Source organism: Haliotis cracherodii, unplaced genomic scaffold (genome assembly GCF_022045235.1).
Source record: "Haliotis cracherodii isolate W230 unplaced genomic scaffold, xgHalCrac1.p SCAF_19, whole genome shotgun sequence".
Lineage (NCBI taxonomy): Eukaryota > Metazoa > Mollusca > Gastropoda > Lepetellida > Haliotidae > Haliotis > Haliotis cracherodii.
The window spans coordinates 5,026,964-5,052,622 of NW_027266274.1; the positions used below are offsets into that span (position 1 = coordinate 5,026,964).

General features: G+C 38.8%; 1 protein-coding gene across 1 annotated transcript in view; it reads right to left on the reverse strand.

The window, feature by feature from the left end:
- The window catches only part of LOC139467041 (DNA-binding protein RFX6-like), a 78,675-nt gene that overhangs the window by 38,977 nt on the left and 14,039 nt on the right, over window positions 1-25,659 (reverse strand). The window contains exons 3-5 of the mRNA XM_071248753.1: window positions 4,778-4,901; window positions 2,686-2,747; window positions 915-992 (exon numbers count right to left, since the gene is read on the reverse strand). Coding sequence (XP_071104854.1) covers window positions 915-992; window positions 2,686-2,747; window positions 4,778-4,901 — 264 coding nt within the window. The remainder of the gene's footprint in view (window positions 1-914; window positions 993-2,685; window positions 2,748-4,777; window positions 4,902-25,659) is intronic.

The window sequence follows — 25,659 nt, forward strand, 5'->3', positions numbered from 1 at the left end:
CCCGTTAGTCTCATCTTACAACCAGCATAGATTAAAGCTGACCTATCTATTCCAGGTAGATCTGATCTTGTGGTATTTAGAAGTCTAAACTATTATAGTACAGTTGCTGTGTAGTAGTTTGAATGGTTAAGATTTGGTTGGTTGGTTGGTCGATTTACGCCACACTCAGCAATATTCCAGCTATATGACGGCGGTCTGTAAATAATCGAGTCTGGACCAGACAATCCAGTGATTGATATCATGAGCATCGATCCACGCAATAGAGATAGATGACATGCTTCAACCAAGTCAGCGAACCCGATCCCGTTAGTCGCCTCTTACGACAAGCATAGTCGCCTTTTACGGCAAACATGGGTTGCTGAAGACCTATTCTACCCCGGATGTTCACGGGTCACAGATGGTGAAGAAGTCATCTGAACTCTCGTAGTGTAGCTGTGGACCTTGGGTGGTATAGATGTAGAGTAGTAAACTGAACGTGTGTATTAGAGTGATGGAAACTCTCCCGTAATTTAATAAATATATGAACCGTTACTGAGGCGGCAAAACACAAACACGATTGTATCATATACACCAGAGCCACATCCAAGTATTCATCCATAGGTTCTATCTTGATGACCTCGCCTGACCTCGTCCTACAGTTATAATAATCAATCCACATTCGGGTCTTCTTGTTCTACCAACTAACACAGAGGTAAAACATGACACCTACCTGAAGTCTCAGATAGGCATTTAGAAGTTGGGAGAACATGAATACATGACACTTTTTTATCGACAGCAACTTCTTTTCTTTGTACGACGTTTCATAATGTAATGCATTCACTTGATGAAGGAGCAAGATGTTGCTCTGAAACGCCGTACAAAGAATAAAAGAAGTTACTATCCAGAACAAAGTGTCATGTATTCGTGACACCTACCTGGTCAAGCCTTTTCCTGAATACACCGAGTGGTAGTACTGACTCGTCTCCCGGATGCCGATACCGTAATAGTGGTACCTATAACACAGAGAGCATCACATACCTTTTAACCAGTTAATAGCATCGCGTCCTAACCTATAAATTTCTCAGCATTATTTGATATATTGTCAAAGCCGAACACGTCCCCCAAGAATCCCCCAAGTATCAACAGAATGGTATTAAAGTGGTAAGGGATCTCGTGGGCACCAGTCGTCCAAGGCGCCACAATTCGCTGTGCAGCGTTTCTTCCCATGGGCGCGCCTGGAACCTATGATCGTGGGTTCGAATATCCGTTCTCTCTGAGTATATTTCTGCCTGACACGCCGTGATGTAAAAGTTACTGAAATAATGCTCAAAGCGGCTTTAAATCAACACACTCACTCACTCTTAGTTCAGAAAGGTCTGAATATTCTCTGATAAAAGTTGATTAACGTTTTCGGAATTGATGCTCCTATGTCCCTCCTATGTCAGAAACGTTAAAACAAATTAACAAATAAATTATTAACCCTATTTTCTTATATTGTCTATCGATATCAATATTATCATCCATGTTACCTGTTGATATTGTAACATGTCATCTATATATGCCATGGGGTTATGGACAGTTGTGCTGCATCAAAAGTTCGATTAATCAGTACAAAAATAGTGAAGATGTTCTAACGCCGTTTAAAAAAAGAATGCATGGCAAAAGAGAGTATACACCCATGTTTGGTGGTGGCTTAAATGACTCAAACAAGAAATTGTTATTCGATGGTGATGTATTTGATACGGGTATCAAAGTTGTGTTTTGGATCTTACTCGTAAGTATGCAGTGTTTCGGTGACTGTTTTCAGCCTAATAACGTTTTAATAACGCTTGTTATGTTTTGGTCAAATCTAGTTTTCAAGTGTTTACTGCAGTCAAACCAAACCATGCTTACGACGGGAAGTAACAAAAGCCAATTTGGCGTTTACCATTTGGCAAAACACAAAGGTATCGTGCGACCTGGTGCGAATCGGGGATAAACTGTACTCAATTCCATCAGATTGGTTTGGTTGGTTTGTTGTTTTATGCCGCACTCAGCAATAATCCAGCTATATAACTGCGGTCTGTAAATAATCGAGTCTGGACCAGACAATCCAGTGATTGATATCAAGAACATCGATCCACGCAAAAGGGATCGATGACATGCTTCAACCAAGTCAGCAAGCCTGACCACCCGATCCCGTTAGTCGCCTCTTATGACAATCATAGTCGCCTTTTACGGCAACCATGGGTTGTTGAAGACCTATTCTACCCCGGATCCCCACGGGTCCAGTTCCATCAGAACACTTGGAGAGTTCATTCAATATGCACCACAACATTGGTTTGTATAACGCCACACCATCTTACTTCTGTCATACAAGTTGTTTTAGGTGTATGTTCCATGTACATGGAAGGGTGTTCCATGTCGAATTTCAACCCGGTAACACCTTTACCAAGGCGGTCAGATGTCGATCGTGGCCCAGAAATACGGGTGTGTGAAACAAGGGTATGCGAAACAATCCACGAAAACAAAGGCAATGTGAAGCCAGTGTGGTCACATGATCCTCTTTAAGCCTCCTACGACATGCGTGTGGCAGCTGGGATTCAAACCCGGATTCATTCGTGAGTTTTACAGTATTTACTCTCCCCCATCTCTGTAGTCAAACCTATCAAAGAAGGTAAACACATGTACCTCATCATCGTTGTACACAGTTGTTTCAACACTTACTTAGAATGACCTCTTGTTCCGAGACGTCTTGTTGTCAAGTGGGGAAACTTTTGTCGTATTGTCTGCAAGGAAGTAGTTTAATGAATGTATTTTACAGAAGTCTGAACTGCTTAACACACAAAGGTGATAAGTCCAACTATACATATTGAAGTTTAACATAATTGACACTACTTTGATTAAAATCCAGACCATCTATGGCTACGTTTTTGTAGATTATACCGCCATAACACAAAACTGTTTAACACTGTTTATGCTAAGGGACCTACGATTTAATTTTCGGAGGACGGGTGGGGTGGGGGACCGTTGTGAGAGCCAGAATCAATTTGCCGTCACTTCTTCAAAACACACAGAATCTTCCTGAACAATTTCATTTAAGTTCACAAAACATTTTTTCAGCACATGTAGCATGTTCAATTTATTTCTGAGGGATGATTATTTTTTTCGAGTTTAACTTTAAAACTAAATAAACCACCGCCCCCTCAATCATACGAAAGTACTGTATATACAATGTCTTCCTGGTTGAGCCATGTTTAATGGCTTTGTTCAGCTTATAAATGTGTAACACACACGATGAGGTCACTAGTAATAGCGAGTATTTATGTTTTATAATTAAGAAAATAATCAATGATTATATTACAGTGTCAACATAAGAGTGATCACATACAACTCAAAATGTTTCTAATAAATAACCAATGCCTGTTTCCCCCATCTGGCTTGGTTTCGTGGTGAGGTGTTTCCTGGGTAATTAATTACTCCAATGTCAACATGTAAATTTGTCTAGCTATGTCTAAATACGTCTTAACGCAAAACTAAACTACATATTTCCTTCAACTTTCCAAACAATTCGGCGAATTTAGTAAACAAACGACTCCTGTTCTTGTCTGCGTCTAACCAGTATTAACAGCAACTGGGACTCCTAGTCAGGACGGCTCCCATGAATTTGTCATCAATTGTTTTTCAATCATGAACACAAGAACTATACAATTACGCTCAGTATTTAAAAGCTAGTTTGCGAAGTACGAAAGGAGAATTTAAGCCGTAAGGATTTTTTGAGCAAAAATTCTCTTTAGAGACGACATTCCCCTTTTAAACACAAACCAATTACCTTATTTAGCCAGATTTATTTACTCAGGGGAAAACACAAGATCATCTCCCTTACTTAAGAGTTGGGACGAGGTATTTGCGATACCGTTATCAAACAGTGTTTGCAGCAACGTGAACAGGTTTATAGTGAACGTTTTACTACTTAAGCGTTTGCGTAAATTCTGAATAAAGGGTGCGGTTGCCATGACTATAGCCAAACTCGCGTGGATTTTTTAAACACTCACATGTACTTTTTTATGCTAATTGTGTGCTTGGCGGTGTCTACCGGTAAGCCAGAACATGCTCACTCTTTCGTGAACACCTGGTGTCACCACTGATTTTAGTGATACATTCATACAATTTTCACCGCAATTTTGCCTAAGAAATTTGTTTTGGCAGAAAATCGAGACTGACTGTTTTCTGACATTGACGTTTTATATTTTCATCAAATGTAACTTGAGGATTAAGTGTTTGATTGGAAGTATGAATTTCAAGGTGATTTGAGATGCGAATGTTGATCACAGCGAACATAACTTTAATGGTCTTTGTGGGTTCATTTCCAGTTAAATTGTCTGTATTTCCCCGATGATACTGAAAGACTGGGTTATAAGCTACACATGAATGTGAACTAGGTAAGAAATTCAAATGAACAATATAGTTGACGACATAAAGAATACAATAATTCTCACACATAAAGAGACAACTATCCAGTCGGGCGCCGTTTGTCTAGAAATCTCGGTTTCCGGGCAATCATGGAACTTCACACAAATCGACATTAATCCGTATACATGATTTGTTAATCCGGAAATAAATAATCTGCACGATTTCACCGCGACCTTTACAGTCTGGATAAACGAGGGTTTCACTGTACATCAAGGTCACTGCTGTGTTATCCTTATTTACTCGGATTCTAATGACATTGATCGTACATGGGACGTATTGGCTATGCTCTGAAATGAAAGTGTAGATAGAAATCCATGTCTTTGAATGAGTGGAAGAATGTAGTTACCTTTCCGAATGTGGCCGCGCACGCCGGCTCTAGGTTCTCCTTCCGGCAGAAGTCCAGATAGTGAGCATAAAGGATGCACCGCGGCAGACACACGCCCTCACACATACAGTAGTTTTCCTCTAACCTGAAACATTACCACACAATATGAAACTTTAACACACACTATGAAGCCGTAATACACACAATGAAACCACAAGACACACAGACAATGAAACATTACCACCCAATATGAAAAATTAACACATACAATGAAGCCGTAATACACACAATGAAACGAAAACGAAAACGTAACACACAGACAATGAAACATTACCACCCAATATGAAACCTTAACACACACACTATGAAACCGTAATAAACACAATGAAACCATAACACACTTTACGAAAACGTAACACACACACACAGACACAAAATGAAACATTAACATACACCATGAAACATTAACAGACGCAATGAAATATTTACACATTCAATAAAAACAATGCCTCACAATGAAACACGAACACAATATAAAACATTAAAAGACACACAATTAAACATTAACACATAATATGAAACATTAACACAACATGAAAAATTGACACACACTTTGAAACATTAACACACAGTAAGAAATATTAACACACAATATGAAACATTGACACACACTATAAAACATTAACACACAGTAAGAAATATTAACACAGTATGAAACATTAAGACACAATATGAAACATTAACACACAATATGAAACATTAACACACACTATAAAACATTAACACACAGTAAGAAATATTAACACAATATGAAACATTAAGACACAATATGAAACATTAACACACAATATGAAACATTAACACACACTATAAAACATTAACACACACACAATGCCCTGGATTGAAATGGATCAAAGTTACAGAGGAAATGTGATGTTCAGTCAAACGTTTCTATATATGCATGTGATTATTTATAAAAACATTTTTGGCTAAAAAAAAGAATTATATCAATTATGTGACACATTTTTCTATTCTATTTTGAGCTGAAGGTTAAACTGTTTTGACATTCTAGACCTTATTTTCGTTACCTTATTTTCGTTATGAAATTTCTTAATTTGTGTAAGGACATAACTTTAATATTAATTTGTCCTCATTTGAAAACTATACGTATTTCGTCTTGTCTGAGCTTGTCTCCTAAATTTTTCGCTTATCATTTTACATTTCTTAATCCCGAGATCAGAGAGCATTTTTTCTTCAGGATCAAGTGGCATTAACTGACATGTTTATTTTTTCTGTCAGCAGGCCATTATCTAAAAATAAAGATCACGTAAAAAATGGTCCATCTCAGTATTTGAGATAATATTTAAAAGTGTTTCTATTCATGTGTTTATGCATTTATGAATAAATTTATTCAAACTGAGAATAAAAAATGACAATCTAATTATGCAACTGTGATTTTTTTTATTTAATAAGCGTTTAATTCTGATAAGCACGGGTTTCATAAATGTAAAACATAATATGTACATTAGCGAATATGACATATGTAAATATAGTCCTTAGGAGAAGCTCTCAGGCTTAGTTGCACAATGGAGCATAAAAATGATTTTAAATTGTGAAACATTACACGAAGATGATACAACCAAACAAATCCAATTCACTTGGCCCAATATATTAAAATGACAGAGGGAAATGTGGTTTTGAATTAACGCGCTTTTAATGATGCAGTTTTCACACTTTTCCGTATCCGTCCTTCACGTCAAACCATCAACGTTCCACGGGAACACTGGGGCAGAACAACTACCTTGCAATGCTACGGCGATTCCTCCACGCTGTCGTGAAGAGCACGAAATTAATTTGGCTTTGGACGCCTGTTAAGGTAGAAAAGGATTTAAGTAAACAGATAAAGATATATCTAAGTGGGAGTGGTACCATCTGTACAAAAGATCACTTCATAAAGATAAATAATATGCTTTTAAACTTTTGCTCCAGTTAATCTTAATAATCCGAAATCTACAAAATGACGGGTGCAACAAAAATGTGGATTACTTTGACTTACATTAAAGAGAAAGTGAAACGAAGGAAAAGGATGCCGTATTATATGAGATTTAAAATAACAATTTATATACTCTTATTACTGATTATAATATGGCGCGGGCCATAGGTAAGTGGTAAAGCTCTCTAATACATGCATAATAATGTTTGAGATGGACGAGAGGTTCTGGCAAACATATCTACAGAAATATGTATTTCAGATTTTACAAGGTAGATAGTGATTATTTACATGCAATTAATAAAATTATATACATATGGACTTAATATCCAGTATACACTTAGTCATTAAAGTACAATTATAATATCAAGTTTAGAGATAGTTTCAACCGTTCTAATATATGTTTGGGTTTGCAAAACATTATGTATTTCAATGTGTAGAATCTCTATTAATTGCAACACGACAAAATAGTTTGGTACAAATATTATATTACATAATATAATATCTTTGTATTGTAATCATGAATTTAATCATAACTCTTTTCAAGTTGAAAAGTTTGCTTTAGAACTGTCTATAATAATCTTGTAAAAATCTGGTATACGTTAGCTTCAGAGACTAGTAACAAAACATTTTTATTCGAAAGCTGAAATGAAATATAAAAAACAACAAATACACCATACACGTGAAATGATGTAGATATGACCACTATCACGCCATCACGAGGGAGGGTTTAGTGACCCACCGAACATTTCCTACTCCCCCGTGTTGCCCTGGCAGCGACTTACCCTCCTGACCCCCTTCACCCCATTAAGGTGGGCTAATATCTTTGTACATTTTGAAACAGTGTTGTTATTGATTGGAGCAAAATGAAGAAGATCCTCGTCGCCAGCGAGTCAAGAAATAGATCCTCCCTCCCACAACCTACAGGCCCCAGTAACTAGTCGGTGTATTTGTATATCACTACCTACATGTAGCTGTGGTTGCAGAGTATACCAACATATTGGATACATTTTCTTCTTAATGTCGTGATACGTCGTGATAGTTTATTACGTACGTATCAATGTGATCATAAAATATTTACCGTTGGAGGTGAATTTCACTGTAACTGTTTCATCGTTCATAGAACAAATATAAACTAAAGTAGCCAAAATGTGTATACATCGTGATAGATTATTATATATCGATGTAATCGTAAAACATTTAGTGTTGAGTGTAAATTTCGCTGTAACTGTTTCATCGTTCATAGAACAAATATGAACTAAAGTAACCAAAATTTGTATACATCGTGATAGATTATTATGTATCGATGTAATCGTAAAACATTTACTGTTGAGTGTAAATGTCGCTGTAACTGTTTCATCGTCTACAGAATAAATGTGAACTGAAGTAACCAGCATTTGTTAATGATTCAGTTGGTAGTTAAGCTTGCTTGAGAACGACCTACAAACAAATATCCTGTCAACACATGTGTAGGTTGAGGTTGAGGCGAGATACGTATCTCGGTGTTCCATCACCGGTGTTGAAATATTCTGGCCTGCCGCAAGGGTAGATACTACCTCCTTGTCTTTTCCCGAGATAACCAGCTGACCTCCCCCCAACTACCCCTACCCCCTGCTCCAGATAGTTTATCCCCCACTCGATCCCTCATAGTTTATCCACCCCGTTGTTCCTTGCTCAGACCCTAAAACCCTTGCTTCAGGCATCAACCCGACAGTCGTATGCGGATCATTCTCATCGTATATCCAGCCGATTATCCTACATGTATACTTGTTCATCTCCCACCCCGACCACCATCATCATTGTTCACTACCCCTAACCAACCCCCCAACCTCCGACACACACGCACACACACGCGCGCGCACACACACACACACACACACACACACACACACACACACACACACACACACACACACACACACACACACACACACACACACACACACACACACACACACACACACACACACACCTCACCATCTATCATCCCACGAGAGACAAAGCCCACGAAAGAAAAACTTTCAAACGGAGTATTATAAACACGTCATTCTACGCGACTTTCTGTAAAACGTGTTATATTCTAGACGGAGCACCCGACCAACTCTCCCAAACATAGAATATAATCTTGCACAATTACCATTTGACACAACACAACTGTTCCTTATACTGTTATTACTATACTGGCTTTGCGGTAGAGAAATGCAACTGTATACCGAGATGCTAATATTGTCTTCAATGGAAACGGACCTCTCATAGTTCATCAACCACCCCGAACCCCTTCATCCATCAGCCCACCTCTCATAGTTCACGATCCACCAAGAACCCCTTCATCAATCAGCCCACCTCTCATAGTTCATCATCCTTTCGGAACCCCTCCATCCATCAGTCCACCCCTCTCATAGTTCATCATCCACCCGGAGCCCCTTCATCCATCAGTCCATGCCTCTCATAGTTCATCATCCATCCGGAACCGCTTCATTCATCAGCCCACCTCTCAAAGTTCATCATCCACTCGAACCACCTTCATCCATCAGCCCACCTCTCAACGTTCATCATCCACCCGGACCCCTTCATTCATCAGTCCACCCCTCTCATAGTTCATCATCCACCCGGACCCCTTCATCCATCAGTCCTACCCTCTCATAGTGCATCATTCACCTGGGACCCCTTCATCCATCAGTCCTACCCTCTCATAGTTCATCATCCACCCGGAACCCCTTCATCCATCAGTCCTACCCTCTCATAGTCGTCATTCACCTGGAACCCCTTCATCCATCAGTCCTACCCTCTCATAGTCGCCATCTACCTGGAACCCCTTCATCCATCAATCCTACCCTCTCATAGTTCATCATCCACCCGGACCCCTTCATTCATCAGTCCTACCCTCTCATAGTCGCCATCTACCTGGAACCCCTTCATCCATCAGTCCTACCCTCTCATAGTTCATCATCCACCCGGACCCCTTCATTCATCAGTCCACCCCTCTCATAGTGTATCATCCACCCGGAACCCCTTCATCCATCAGTCCTACCCTCTCATAGTGCATCAGGGGGCACGAGTGGCCCAGTCGTCTAAGGTGCCGCGATTCGCTGTGCGAAGTTGCGTCCCTTGGGCACGCCAGAAACCTATGATTGTGGGTTCAAATCTCGAATCGCCCCGATTATGTTTCTAGGTTTGTCAGCACCATACCCGTTCTCGTGGGTTTTACCGAAGTGGTAAACGTCTGAGACATGCATCATTTCGGGCTTTCCTCCCACATTAAGCTGACACGTCGCGATGTAACTGGAATACTGTTAAACGCGGCGTTAAACCCAACTCACTCATAGAGCATCATCCACCCGTAACCCCTTCATTCATCAACCCACCCTCTCATCATTTATCATCCATCCGGAACCCAATCATCCAACAGCATAACTCTTATAGTTCATCATCCAACGGAAACCCCATCATCCATTTGTCCACCTCTCATAGTTCATCATCCACCCGGGACCCCATCATCCATCAGCTAACCTCCCATAGTTCATCATTCACCCGGAAACCCATCATCCGCCGGTCTCACATAGTTCAAGAACCACCATCATTAATCAACCCACCTCTCAAAGTTCAACTCACCGTTATAACCCCACACCCCCTATCCCCCTCCCATCGTTTTATCCGTCAACACCACCCTCACCACCCTCCCAAAAGCGTTATCTACAAACTCCAAATGTTAAAGCGTCCTTCAGATTAAAGCTATTCTTGCAACATCGCTGCACCTATCTATACAGCTGGTTAATGAGTGCTTACCAGTATATACTGGAGGAATAAAGTAAGGGAACACGGTTAAAAACAAGCATTTTCACCACGAAGAAATGAAACGCTATCCTTTCTACATTTCCATATATTCTACACATCCATGTGTCTTTTAAAGATCTTCATGACATTCACCTCAATTCGATACTGTGATGCACGTTGTAATGTTGGTAGAAGTAAGAAATCTAAAGGTGAATCTAGTAAGTCCTGTCATGGAATTGTTACAAAGTGTATTATTAGATAATCAATTTCGTGTTTGTCACGTCGTAAACAAAAAGCAAATGTATTTCGTCAGAAATTCAATACATGATACAATTTACAAAAAGTCTATTTCACCTGTAGATATACTGTGAGCGGTGCTTGTTGACGTGACGTCTCGTCTGTACCCTGCTGGCGATCAGACACCTGTGCGTTATGTTGATGATATACGAGGCTTCGAAACTGAACAAAACACCCACTTGCTTGTGCAAGTTGTTCTTGAATTATGTTCACCAGATCATATACTTTCCAATGACTCTGAGAATATGTGTACATCGAATACATGTTTATTCAAAATATATCAATTGGCAAAAAATATATTTTATACAAGATAAGTCGTTGAACTGCCAACATACTATTTTGAATTGTCAAGAAAAAATTTCGAAATTTAAGACGCTAAATAGAAGTTCAAAATAAGAAGGAACATTTTCAAGAGAAAACTAATGTTCAATATATTTGTAAAAAATACTCTTGAGTTTGTGAGTATGGTTTTACGCCGCTTTTAGCAGTATTCCAGCAATATCACGGCGGAGGACACCCGAAATAGGCTTCACGCATTGTAGCTATGTCGGGAATCGAACCCGGGTCTTCGGCGTGAAGAGCGAACGCTTTAACCACTGGGGTACCCGACCACCCTTACAAATACCCTTGAAAGATACCACATCTTGAACTTTAGTATAACGAATCGTAAACTTCAACATATTGAAAATTCGACTTTTTATTACAAAAAAGACCCACAAAAATGGCCTTTATATACATATTCCAACTTGTGTCAATAAATGTTTTTTTCTTTCAACGTATGTATTGCTTTTTTTGTCAACTGCGTGTCTTATGCATAAAAGTAGGATTTTGAACCGCTCTATTTCCCCAGCCAGATATTTCAGTGGTCTTTAGATAATATAGAAACAACATTTTATAAAATAAACGTTCCGCCTTCAGAAAGTATCACTGACATGTCATTATGGTAACATATAACACACATGCCAAATTGATGTAAATGGACACAAAAGTTTATATCATTTGACAATGACATGATACACACACGTTGTAAACAGTGCAATGTGTATATTACATTAAAACTGACATCTCAATAACCTTGGGTTACGTCCACTCCGTAAATCAAGTCAATCTCGCTGTGCGGTAACACTGTTTCGGGTGGACTGAGTTATCTGAACGATTTATGCAATAGGGAAGACTAAATTTCGCATAAAATAGCCAAACCCAGTTCTGACATTGACTGCACTGTCTTTCGTTATCATTCGATAACGCTAGTCAATATACACACATGGCCTCTAAGTATAACACGGACTGGTTTCTGTCTTGGGACAATGGTGGAGATAAAGTGCGACAGTCGCTTTAGAGAGCCGAAAGTGATCTATGTTTGGTTTTCATTCACGTCAGACAACAGAAAGATAACGCCATTTAGTCCGCCATCTTTGCAAATGGCCGCCGCGGTGCGTGATAACTTGTTACATAGAAAGGACAACATATCGCTGTCAAATTCTTGACAAAATGAAGGGTGGAGATTAGAAGTGGTAGACTACCGATTTCATACAGGATATTGAACACGGTAAATCATCATCCAGTGACGAGGGCTCAGATATGGTGATTAATTATATTTCTGAGATATTCAGCCGCCGCACGAGGAACAGATGGTAGAATGTTGTACACACACACGATGCAGCCAAAGCTTATATGCCTCTCACTGTTAGGGGTCAACCTTTGGATATATTCTAGTAGGGCCTGGGATTATGTATGGAAACCAGGTAATTTTTCAGCTTTAAACCTCTATTTTTAAAAATAGATAAAATAAACTCTGAGTCTAAATTTTAAATATTATAAACATCTTGCAACAATTTATATCTTTTGACAGATAATCTCTCTCTTTTCCAACACTCTGAAAAAGTTTTTTTTCAAGCATTTACTGGGACATTATGTTTTGATAAAATCTTGATGCAAATTTAACATTATCACCAAAGTCGATATTGATCACCTTAAACAAAAATAAATAAAATTTGTGATTTTAATCAGCCAATGAAGGAACAATTATTGAGCATAACTACCAGTTACAAACGTTTACAAAGCCTGAAATTTAAATGTGTCACAAAAGCTCTAATGGTAAACATGTCCTTCAAATGTATATTCCCACGGTTAAACGTGAACATGGCTTGATAGGCAAATCAGTATAACCTCCCCTCTCAGGGAATAACATGGACAATCTTTTAATAACAGGTGGTTGCTTTATCGGACTGATGTGGCGACAACTCAGGGGTCAATGGAAATCGTATCTACGTGTGTAAATCCATTTTCAATTTCCAGGCGCCGCAAAAGTCCACAATATTAACAGAAAATCTTCTCTAACGCTTGTGTAACTGGGACCTATCATGTCCGCGAATGATAGCCTTCACACAAGTTAAACACCTTAAATCTAGCCAGTCCAGCTGGTTTGATATGTGTTTGATATTGGTTTTTGGGGTAACCCTGGCTTAGTCGCCAGCTTGGTATTCATGACTCATCTGATGAGATATATCGCCACACAAATAATAAGTACGGAGACTAGGGTTATACTAGACTGGGAGCGGTCTCTGGTTCCAAAATACTTTAAAAATATAAAATGTTATTGATCTTGTTTTTGATATGTTATAAATGAATTAAAATCATCATCTAATACTTTTGTGTTTTAAATTTATTTTGGTAAGGTAATGTCAGACAGTAAATATATTTAAAAACACGCGACAGATTAGGGTAAAATTGTGTACAATACATTCATACAACACACGACACACTAGGGTAACATTTTGTACGAAACATTTATACAACACACGACACACTGGGGTAACATTTTGTACAATACATTTATACAAAACGCGACACACTAGGGTAACATTTTGTACGATACATTCATACAACACACGACACACTAGGGTAACATTTTGTACAATACATTCATACAACACACAACACACTAGGGTAACAATTTGTACGAAACATTCATACAACACACGACAAACTAGGGTAACATTTTGTACGATACATTCATACAACACACGACACACTGGGGTAACATTTTGTACGATACATTCATACAACACACGACACACTAGGGTAACATTTTGTACGAAACATTCATACAACACACGACACACTAGGGTAACATTTTGTACAATACATTTATACAAAACGCGACACACTAGGGTAACATTTTGTACAATACATTCATACAACACACGACACACTAGGGTAACATTTTGTACGATACATTCATACAACACACGACACACTAGGGTAACATTTTGTACGATACATTTATACAAAACGCGACACACTGGGGTAACATTTTGTACGATACATTCATACAACACACGATACACTAGGGTAACATTTTGTACGAAACATTCATACAACACACGACACACTGGGGTAACATTTTGTACAATACATTCATACAACACACGACACACTAGGGTAACATTTTGTACGATACATTCATACAACACACGACACACTGGGGTAACATTTTGTACAATACATTCATACAACACACGACAAACTAGGGTAACATTTTGTAAAATACATTTATACAAAACGCGACACACTGGGGTAACATTTTGTACGATACATTCATACAACACACGACACACTAGGGTAACATTTTGTACAATACATTTATACAAAACGCGACACACTAGGGTAACATTTTGTAGGATACATTTGAAACACGACACACTAGGGTAACATTTTGTACGTACATTTGAAACACGACACACTGGGGTAACATTTTGTACGTACATTTGAAACAAGACACACTAGACACATGCATCACCACAGGCAAACTAGAAACACACATAGTTACACATTCATTCTTAATACGACCAATTGCACACAAACCATTTTCACACCCACATCACACTACACACCATGCGCGTTGTGCGCGTTGAAACTTTCTTTTCTGGTTTCCGTTTTCCATTACAAAATAGAATGATTTATGATGACAAACATTGACTAATGTTGACCATGCAGATTCCAGATTATGGATTAATGTCCTTCAAAGGGGTCCCGAACGAAATGAACGTGACAAATTCTCAAATTCGTGAACTAAGTGTTCGACCACGTGTTGAAGAGTGGAGGTTCTCTCGCTATCATATCTGTTTGTTTGATTATCATATCAGAACCGCCCATCCACTATTACAGACACCGGGGCGTGCGGATCTTTTACACCATAAGCAAGTAAACCCGTAAGAATGTATGAAATAGATTCCTTTTCCATCTACATTCCCTGTGTGGGTTTTAGATACAACACGTTACTAAATGTCGGCACAGCAAGGAGCACCAGGCCCACTGATACGAACTCGGAATGTCGAAGATATTTTTGCCAACCACTCTCGTCAATATTTGACTACAAGTAGTCCTCAAGTTTGTATTATCAAAATGAGATAGCGAGATGCTCGGCACATTGCTCGCATTGGTTGTAGCTTTACGCATGGCCATAGTGATACAGACTACCTCCCTGACGAAAAATAGGTTGGTGTGGCGTTTTTAGATTTATAACAGCAAATTTAATGATGAGAGTAGAAATCATGGATAGGTCATGCAACACATCTATGTATAGGTTTGTACAAATGAACTCATTGTACAAAAAACGTTTGAACTGCAAGAATCCTTCAACATAACATATGACTTGCGCTAAATATGAACAGAGGGGAAATTGCATTTTTGAGCGAAAATCGTGTGCAAAGCAGAAATTCTGCATCAGTATCATTCCTTCATGGCTGAATACGTTGATTCGTAACCAAGTATTAGGTAAATATTCTTCGTATTTTCAGACGAACATTTCTTAGTGTGCACATGATTAACATGGAAATAGATCTTCAGTAAACATTGCAACGCATTACTCTACATAACAGTTATTAAGCATGAGTGTCCCTCTACAGAATACAGGGGTCTCTATGAATCACCAGTGTCCCTCTACAGAATACAGGGGTCTCTGTGAATCACCAGTGTCCCTCTACAGAATACAGGGGTCTCTATGAATCACCAGTGTCCCTCTACAGAGTACAGGGGCATCATGAAACACCAGTGTCCCTCTACAGAATACAGGGGCATCATGAAACATCAGTGTCCCTCTACAGAATACAGGGGCATCATGAATCACCAGTGTCCCTCTACAGAGTACAGGGGTTTCTATGAATCACCAGTGTCCCTCTACAGAATACAGGAGCATCATGAAACACCAGTGTCCCTCTACAGAATACAGGGGCATCATGAAACATGTGTGTCCCTCTACAGAATACAGGGGCATCATGAAACACCAGTGTCCCTCTACAGAATACAGGGGTCTCTATGAATCACCAGTGTCCCTCAACAGAATACAGGGGTCTCTATGAATCACCAGTGTCCCTCTACAGAATACAGGGGTCTCTATGAATCACCAGTGTCCCTCTACAGAATACAGGGGTCTCTATGAATCACCAGTGTCCCTCTACAGAGTACAGGGGCATCATGAAACACCAGTGTCCCTCTACAGAATACAGGGGCATCATGAATCACCAGTGTCCCTCTACAGAGTACAGGGGTTTCTATGAATCACCAGTGTCCCTCTACAGAATACAGGAGCATCATGAAACACCAGTGTCCCTCTACAGAATACAGGGGCATCATGAAACATGTGTGTCCCTCTACAGAATACAGGGGCATCATGAAACATCAGTGTCCCTCTACAGAATACATGGGTCTCTATGAAACATCAGTGTCCCTCTACAGAATACAGGGGTCTCTATGAATCACCAGTGTCCCTCAACAGAATACAGGGGCATCATGAAACATCAGTGTCCCTCTACAGAATACATGGGCATCATGAATCACCAGTGTCCCTTTACAGAATACAGGGGCATCATGAAACATCAGTGTCCCTCTTCAGAATACAGGGGCATACATGAATCACCAGTGTCCCTCTACAGATTACAGGGGTCTCTATGAAACATCAGTGTCCCTCTACAGAATACGGGGTCTCTATGAAACATCAGTGTCCCTCTACAGAATACAGGGGCATCATGAAACACCAGTGTCCCTCTACAGAATACAGGGGTCTCTATGAATCACCAGTGTCCCTCTACAGACTACAGGGGCATCATGAAACATCAGTGTCCCTCTACAGAATACAGGGGCATCATGAAACATCAGTGTCCCTCTACAGAATACAGGGGCATATATGAATCATCAGTGTCCCTCTACAGAATACAGGGGTCTCTATGAATCACCAGTGTCCCTCTACAGAATACAGGGGCATCATGAATCACCAGTGTCTCTCTACAAAATACAGGGGTCACTATGAATCACCAGTGTCCCTCTACAGAATACAGGGGCATCATGAAACATCAGTGTCCCTCTACAGAATACAGGGGCATCATGAAACATCAGTGTCCCTCTACAGAATACAGGGGCATATATGAATCACCAGTGTCCCTCTACAGAATACAGGGGTCTCTATGAATCACCAGTGTCCCTCTACAGAATACAGGGGCATCATGAATCACCAGTGTCCCTCTACAGAATAAATAGGTATTTATGAAACATTAGCGTAACTCTACAGAATACAAGGGCATCTACGTAATATCAGTGTCTCTCTACAGTTTATGGGGGCATCATTAAACAGTAGTGTCCCTCTACACAATATAGGGACTTCATGAGACGTCCGTGTCACTCTACAGAATACACAGAATGTCCCAATGTATCTGTCGGATTTTTAGATTTATAACAGTTATTTCAGTTATAATTCTATGTTTGTACATGAATGACAAAACAATATTCATATTTCGAAATGAGAAAAAGCTATCTCGAAACCATGTACAACATCAGACCACTTTTATTTGTTTATTACAAAGTCACATCAACATGAATCCCATGTCTCATGTATGCATCCACTGTGTAACCATTCGGGAACCGGGCACTGGTCACTGTTGTCAATTTCATCACTTATGAAATTAATTCTAACGCTGCTGATATCGGAACAAGATTGACATCAGCTGTTGATGACGAGGCAGATATTGAAGTAGAAACTCCTCAGGAAGCTGATAAAAAACACACGTGCATTGATACGTATCTGGAACCTCACACACGCTCCATCTACAAGTATTTTTCCTCAACGAAATCTTGAGATGTTCTTCTCGTGATAGTGGTGAACACTAGAGGTAAGTTGAGGCAAAGCAATCTCACTTACTCTACGGGAGTTTACGTGATTAAACCAACTCTCCAGTTGGAAGTTACCGATGGTACTTGAGTATGTTTGCTTTCTTGACTTCATAAGTTGAAGAGTTAAGATAAGGGACATTATCAGTTACTCTGTCTTACTGTTACCTTGCTCCACCTTGTCGGCGGCGGGGACCTACTGGTTTCAAGTTTGAAAATGCAGTTTCTTTTGCAACAGATGTTGAGGTCAAAAAGCTAGTTTTACAAAAGGAGACTTATCTTGTCACTTGCAAATAGATTATATGTTTTATCCTCTTTTTGAGCTCTGTGGATTCTATAAATGTGTCAGGCCAAATCTGTCTTTAAAAGAAATATGCAACTGGTTTTCTTTCCATATACATCATAATAATAATTCATGCATGTTTATTATGCATTACTAGGATATACCTCAACCGGTTTCAATAAAACGCACACATATTAATATCGTGAGAAGTGTTTCCTTAAGCCATTAAACAACAAACATAGAATCTTTCTTTTTGGCAAACCCGAGGATATTGTGGTCGATATGACTTTGAAATGCCAACAAACTCGTGATAACAGAAATACAAAATACCATTTGTTGACTGTGACCATGTCTAACAATGTGCACCCTGCACATGTGTGTAAGTTAGGCGAGTTCAACAAGGAGATTGAACGGCCCAAAGTGACGCAGGTGGTATCACTTACATAAATATAAAGCGTCAAAGCCAGAGAATAACCAGTCTCGATTATCAGACGAAGCAGAATCCAAAAAGGCGACATAAGCCTTAAACGATTATCGAAACTGGTTATTCTCGGAGAACATTATGTAAAGGGATTACTGAAAATGACACCAAAAGAAACCCTTCAGTTGTCATTCCATAAACAAGGAGCCTAACTGAATGCCCCTTTAACATCGAAATAATGCATACATCATGGAAATCAGTGATGAAACCAGGTGTTCTTTATAATAAAGATATGAATCTTGGATTCGAACTAACGAAATGTGGATCATGGTATGGCAATGTGATGACATGGACCATGAGAAGACATTAAGGTTCATAGACCATTCAAAACCCTCACAGGGATATGTCAGAGACTGAATTCCGTCATGTGTGGGTCATCACTTAATTCTCAACATTAAACACTTAGGGAGTTCGTATTTCTTGCTATCATATAAACAATTTGTAACGAAACTGTTATAGTTAATACATCGTGAAGTACTACACTGCAATGACCATCAGCTACAAAACAATACTCGTCTTAGTAGTCTGCTCCTTTGTTTCGTTCGGCAGGATTTCTTGACTGAACTTTGTTCACTCGTATCGCAGTATGCCAGCTTAATGCTGTGTGTGGAGATGATCAACGTGACAGGGGTAGACGTCTCCAACTTGTGAAGCCCACGAACACTGTCAGATACAGCGCTGGAAGTGCGTTCAACTTCATGACAACTTCAGGTGTTCACGAGAAGGTGAGCGTATCCTGCCCCACGAGGGTAGATAAGCTAACAATCTTTCTTGGGTTCTGTGTAAGAACATTTTTATATTTTGTCATGTTTAAGAGAAGAAAAAAATCAACTAGTTTAATACTAAAAATGATTAATTAATCAATTATACATAAGATTATACCCTGATTTATATGGACATATAAATCCAAAATATCATCGAAAAACATCAAATCAGATACATTCCCAAACCAATATAAACCAATATTTAATTATTAAAAATTCATAATTTCGTTCTGAAAACCATTAAAATGTCTAAATTATCATCGAGAAACGTCAAATCAGTTGTTCATATCCAAACAAATCCCTCCAAAATTAATCATTAAATGTTCATTAATTTTGTTCTGAAAACCAACAAACTTCTAAATTTATTGTACAGTTAAAAAGGCGTAGTATTAGGTTCCAAACCCTTTTCATAGTTATAGCTACCGATTTGAATATCTTACCAGCCAGTGAAACAATTCATATTGTAAAGTATTACACGACACATTTTTATTATGCAACAACTATCTATTACAACGTCATTCGAGCAACCAGCACTGTCGGGTATTTGAATATAGTATTCCATTCATTCACACATACACATGGTCAATACGGAAGTCGTTGTTAATTTCAACGTTCAGTAGCAACACTGGTAAGGCAGTGTATGTTGTTGGTGTAATATAATCTCGTCCATTCATTCGCTGTGACTATAGCAAACTCAACAACTTCGACTTGTTCCAGGATACCAAAACTTGCCGTTGACAAATAAGCTTCATTGTAACTCGCTTCAAATATCATACACATGTCTACAATCCACTATCCTCGCGTCGTGGGTATTCACCAGCTCGGCCAGGATACTGATCGATCCGAATGGCTTGGGATCCATGTTCGTTACAGTTAGGTGTTAACTTTTACATAATTTTGCTGTCAGAGATTAATGCTGGAGCGATGATACTGTGCTGGAAAGCCTATGGCACTGTTAATGATCATAGATCCAAGTTTGAAGCTACTGTAGTATTATTAGTCTAATATGTTTGCTTTTAACCAAACGGTACTTCATTACATCTCTATAATAACGGAATACCCGGATAACAGTTCACGATATAGTCTTTGTTTTTTGTAAAAAATAAATCAACTGAATTTCCGACACTGTCCATTCTCGGACAAAAAATTGTACGTTTGTTTTATTCAAAATTATGTTGACATTATTGTTGACCTTCCGTCGTATTTGAATATGTGTGCATGTGATATTTGTTTTGGTAATTACTTTCTGAATGTAAATAAATAGAGTGATGCATATTAAGTTAGAAGAATTGCAAGGCATTGACATCCTGACACACAGGTATTGGCGCAACTCTGCACAGCTAACTTGAGTGTGTGAGTTTGGTTAAACGCCGCTTTTAGCAATATTCCAGGAATATCACGGCGGGGGACACAAGAAATGCGCTTCACACATTGTACCCATGTCGGGATTCGAACCCGGGTCTTCGGCGTGACGAGCGAACGCTTTAACCATTAGGCTACCCGACCGCCCACAGCTAACTTGCAATTGAAGCAGCTTAGGCAACTGGACCACTCGTGTCCACGTTACAACCTTAGATTTTATTTGCTTGTTTATTTGTTGTTTAACGCCGCACTCAGCAATAGTCCAACTATATGACGGCGGTCCGTATATAATCGAGCCTAGACCAGACAATCCAGTCATTGACATCATGAGTATCGATCCTCCCAATTACTGGATTGTCTGGTCCAGTCTCTATTATTTTACACACCGCTGGAATATTTACTGAGTGCGACGTTTAACAACAAACAAACACTAATTCCTTCCCGAACACTTCACTGCACAGATAATCAGCTGATATATACTTATCTTCAAGTTAAAATCTTGTTGGAAAAAAATATTTTCAAATATGTATATTACAAAAACAATGATATGTGGTGTATATTACTTGACTAACTATATACTATTCAATAATTTATTGTTTATATAAACAACTAACACTGACGTAAGAAGATACAAACAATAAATTGAGACAAGATATGAAGTTTCAAATAGTCAAGCATATAACACAGCTTAAGTCACGTGTACGGGGTGAACATGTTTTCATCGTTGTAATTCTCCAAAGACAAGAAGGAAGACTGTGCAATCGAACAACAACTCAAAATATTTGAAGTTGCGACAAGATTTGAGGTCTCAAGTATATATCGCATTATGAGTCTGTGACATGCGGTGTATATTTCTTCATATCGTCAGGGAATATCTCCGAGGGTATAACTCCTTACTTCATTTCTCACCTCATACCCCTAATCGCCAATAATCTGAGTGTTAGACCAGACTTAAGAAATTGACAAAAAATCCTCGCCGCTCACCAACCCCCTACCCTCCTCCGTGGGGGTCGAGCTGTGACGGTTTTACCCACATTATTCACCTAGCCCGTAAGAAGCGCTATCAACACTCGTCTCCGGGTGTAATTGACAACGATTTGTGCTGTTTAGCCTGTCAATTTCTCTTTCCAGCACCGTGCTATGTACATATCGAAAGGAGATTAGAGTTACACAATACATCCAGGGATGCCACTCACTTCAAACTAGGAATTTATTTCATTTGCTTTGTATAAAATGAGTTTGTTTACCTTAAAGTGTAAACAATGGGTCACCGGAAAGAATATTGCTTAGAAACTTGGACGTGGTCTACTTGGGTGTGAAATGTGACACAAATGATGATTGGCGTGAGATTCAGTGACGTGATGCATTACATAAAATGAGATGTATTACACACAATGATGGGATTTTTTTTTACAAAAAAGACATGTATTACATAAAATGAGGAGATGTATTGCACACAATGATGGGATTTTTTACAAAATGAGATGTAATACATAAAATGAAGAGATGTATTACGCACAAAAAGATTAGATATTTTACAAAATGAGGATATGTTTTACACGCAATGAAATGTATTATACAAAAGGGATGATGTATTACATAAAATCATCTTTTTGGTAACCTACAAACAATTCAAACAAACGGTGATTTTACAATCTATGCAAAAAACGTCACTCAAACAAAATGTACTATGCATAAATGTGCACATAACAGCACTAGAAACAATTTGGTATAAAAATATTATAATTATTGTAAATTTTAAAATTATTAATCTGTACCTATATTCATAAAATCATTATTATATTATATGTCTGCAAACGGGTAAAAATTATCCTGAAATGATCAGTAATATGCTAATTCAGTATGGAATAAAACAAATTGTTTTACATGATCTTCAGGAACATAATCCTCAAAGTGAACAAGTTCCAACTTATACACCCTCTCCGTCTAGGAGCAACCCCCACCCCCCAATCCTCTCCCCTCCCCTCATTCTCCACTCTTGATCAGGAGGATAAACTGCTAGTCTTCTAAATCAAGCGGCTAAGAAAACTGCGCATACTTCTAACCCCGCGGTCGTTTCTTGACAAGATAAATTAAAAATCAATTCTACCACACGGGTGGGTTTGTAACTGTTTGAAATTGAGTTCACGCTCGGTGTTGTCGCTGACTGACGGTTGATATGACATTGTGACATCTTGTTTAACTCACGAGGACATATATGTGCACGAATGCCCCCAACCTGGGAACCGTCAGAAATGGCGCATATTGCACAATTGGGGCATTATCGATGTACGCCACGAGTGTTGCAACTACATCGAGTGTACATGAATTCTGCAATGTCAATGTGACATAAACAAAAATGAAATATATTACATTATCATATTAATCAAAATATGAAGTGCATTATTTGACAGGAGATAAGATAAATGCATGTGCATATTCCATGATTATATATCAGTAGTTAGAGGATCCGTCCCATAAATATAAAATTGTCTACGTCAGAAAATAACCAGTCTCGATTATCCGACGAAACAGATGAAAATTATATGAATGGATCACTAAAAAAATAAGTGATGACACCAGGTGTTAACTCGTAGAGGAATCCATGTTGGTTTCTCTCGTTCACGTCACTATGCCCTTACAACCTGGCAGGAGTGACCCGTATGTAGATATTGCTCTATCTAAATTATGTTTTTTTATTCACCCTAAAAGATAATTTCGTAAAATCGCACATCGTGTTGTACGGACTATTTGCGGAGGGGTCTGTCGTTATACGGTTTTAGAGTTAAATCTTGGAATATCACTACTCCATGTCTGACAGAGGAATTATATATATGTAACGTGAAAGACCGGGTGGATCCGAATAAAATGAGAGCAGGGACCATTGTAGAAATGAAATCTCATGATAATACTTAAATAGTCATCAACACCACTGAAATTATATTTCTTTGAATTTTCGATCGAAATCATATTCAATGATATTTGAACAAGTGAGCACTCTGCGAATACATTTGAAACAAATTGTGATATATGTGTGTTTGTACTATCAATACATCTTTATGATATTAAATGTGAAGGAGTCTTAACGAAAACTTCCCCTGTGATCTATTTTCGATCAATTTCACAAAAAAATCCGTGTAACTTCAGAAAACATTTTTTGTACGAAAACCATGTTTTCTTATTCTCTTTTATACAGACAGTCTTCTCTGGGCGGTCCATATCAATCATAGACAGTTGTCCTTCATTTCTCCTCTACACTATTGTAGAATTTCACACCTCTCAATCCGATCTATTTGATGACCAGCTTTCCGAGACACGTCACCAAGAGTTTTTGCAAAAAGCCGAACTCTTAAGCGAAAAGAAAACATCTCTGACATCTTGGCAACTCGTAACCACTCTCAGGCGATTCCTAGTCGACCCGAACACGTTGTAATAAGCCCGTGCAGGTCTCAAGGTGTTCCTAGTGATGGCTGATACCCATTCTCGTTCTCCCTCCTACTGCGTTTCAAGCACTCCATATTTCACTCTAAATACAATTGGCTGACACGGAAATTACCCCTGAGCGAAAGCGGCACTGTTTGACTAAAACATTCTAAAGAGACTTTAAACTATTGTGGTGCGTAAACACTGCACCTTTTCTTTGTTAAAACGTGGTTTGATAAGTAACATATATACAAGTTGATTTAGGAGCACTGAGTTCTTCTCACTTGTGACGTATCTGGATATCATAAACGTCGACCACGTGGCAATGATTGGTTGTAACGCTGTCATAGTGAGATATACCTGGGCTATACTTTAACCAATGAAACATTCACCGCTAGATATATCAAGGGTTGCGAAGGACGACTTAAGGATCCTTTGAGATTTAGACTTTACTTATTATTGATATATATATAAACCGTCAACGTCAAAGAACGACCAGTTTCCAATACCAGGTTCTGTTGGACGTAAAAGTACATTTTATGAATTTTAGCAAAATCAGCAAATTTTTAAAAAAAGCTTTGTCAGCAGATTCTGGTCTCTTGTGTTTATGCTTTTTCATTCGGTGTTATAGTTAGATATGTTCTTGGTATTTGACCTCTAATTATGTGAGGTGAGGTGAAATTGGGTTAAATGTCGCGTCCAAGATTATATAGCGACATGCATGCACGTGTGTGAGTGGTTGCTTGTACTAGTCCGGAATTATGCCGATTTATAGTGCTAGCTCACTCAGATATCATGTCGCAGTTTACTGACTACGAGCCAACCAGTCCTTGTTTTAGCCCCTAAATGCCGAGCGGCAGACAGGGTAACAACAAGCACCATCTTTTAACGTCTTTTGGTATGACGAACGCCGGACCTTCCGCTCTCCGGGCAGACGCTCTACCACTAGACCACGGAGGCGGTCTCTAATTATGTAAACATATGCAGTGAGGTCCGAGAATCCGAACCTGGATATTCCCCCAAACCCCGCTTCCAGACGATTGCTGTTGGGGTCCTCCAAAATTGATAAAAGGTACTCATCATACTATCGCAATAATATGGCAATACCGACACAGACCTTGCAATAGTACTGTTACAGTTGGTTTGACTAGCGCAGTATTACTGCAATAGTAAACACGTCCCACAGTCACCGCTCGTTATATACTTATCAACTCATGTTTGTCAATCAGCTCATCAATCATGCTTGATCTGAAGGAATTAAGCCTGCAAATAAACCTTAATACATCTTGTGTGTTTTCTAGGTTTTGTAGTTAATAAACATGCTTTTGGAAGCAAAATATATATAATACAATATGTTATTCATAT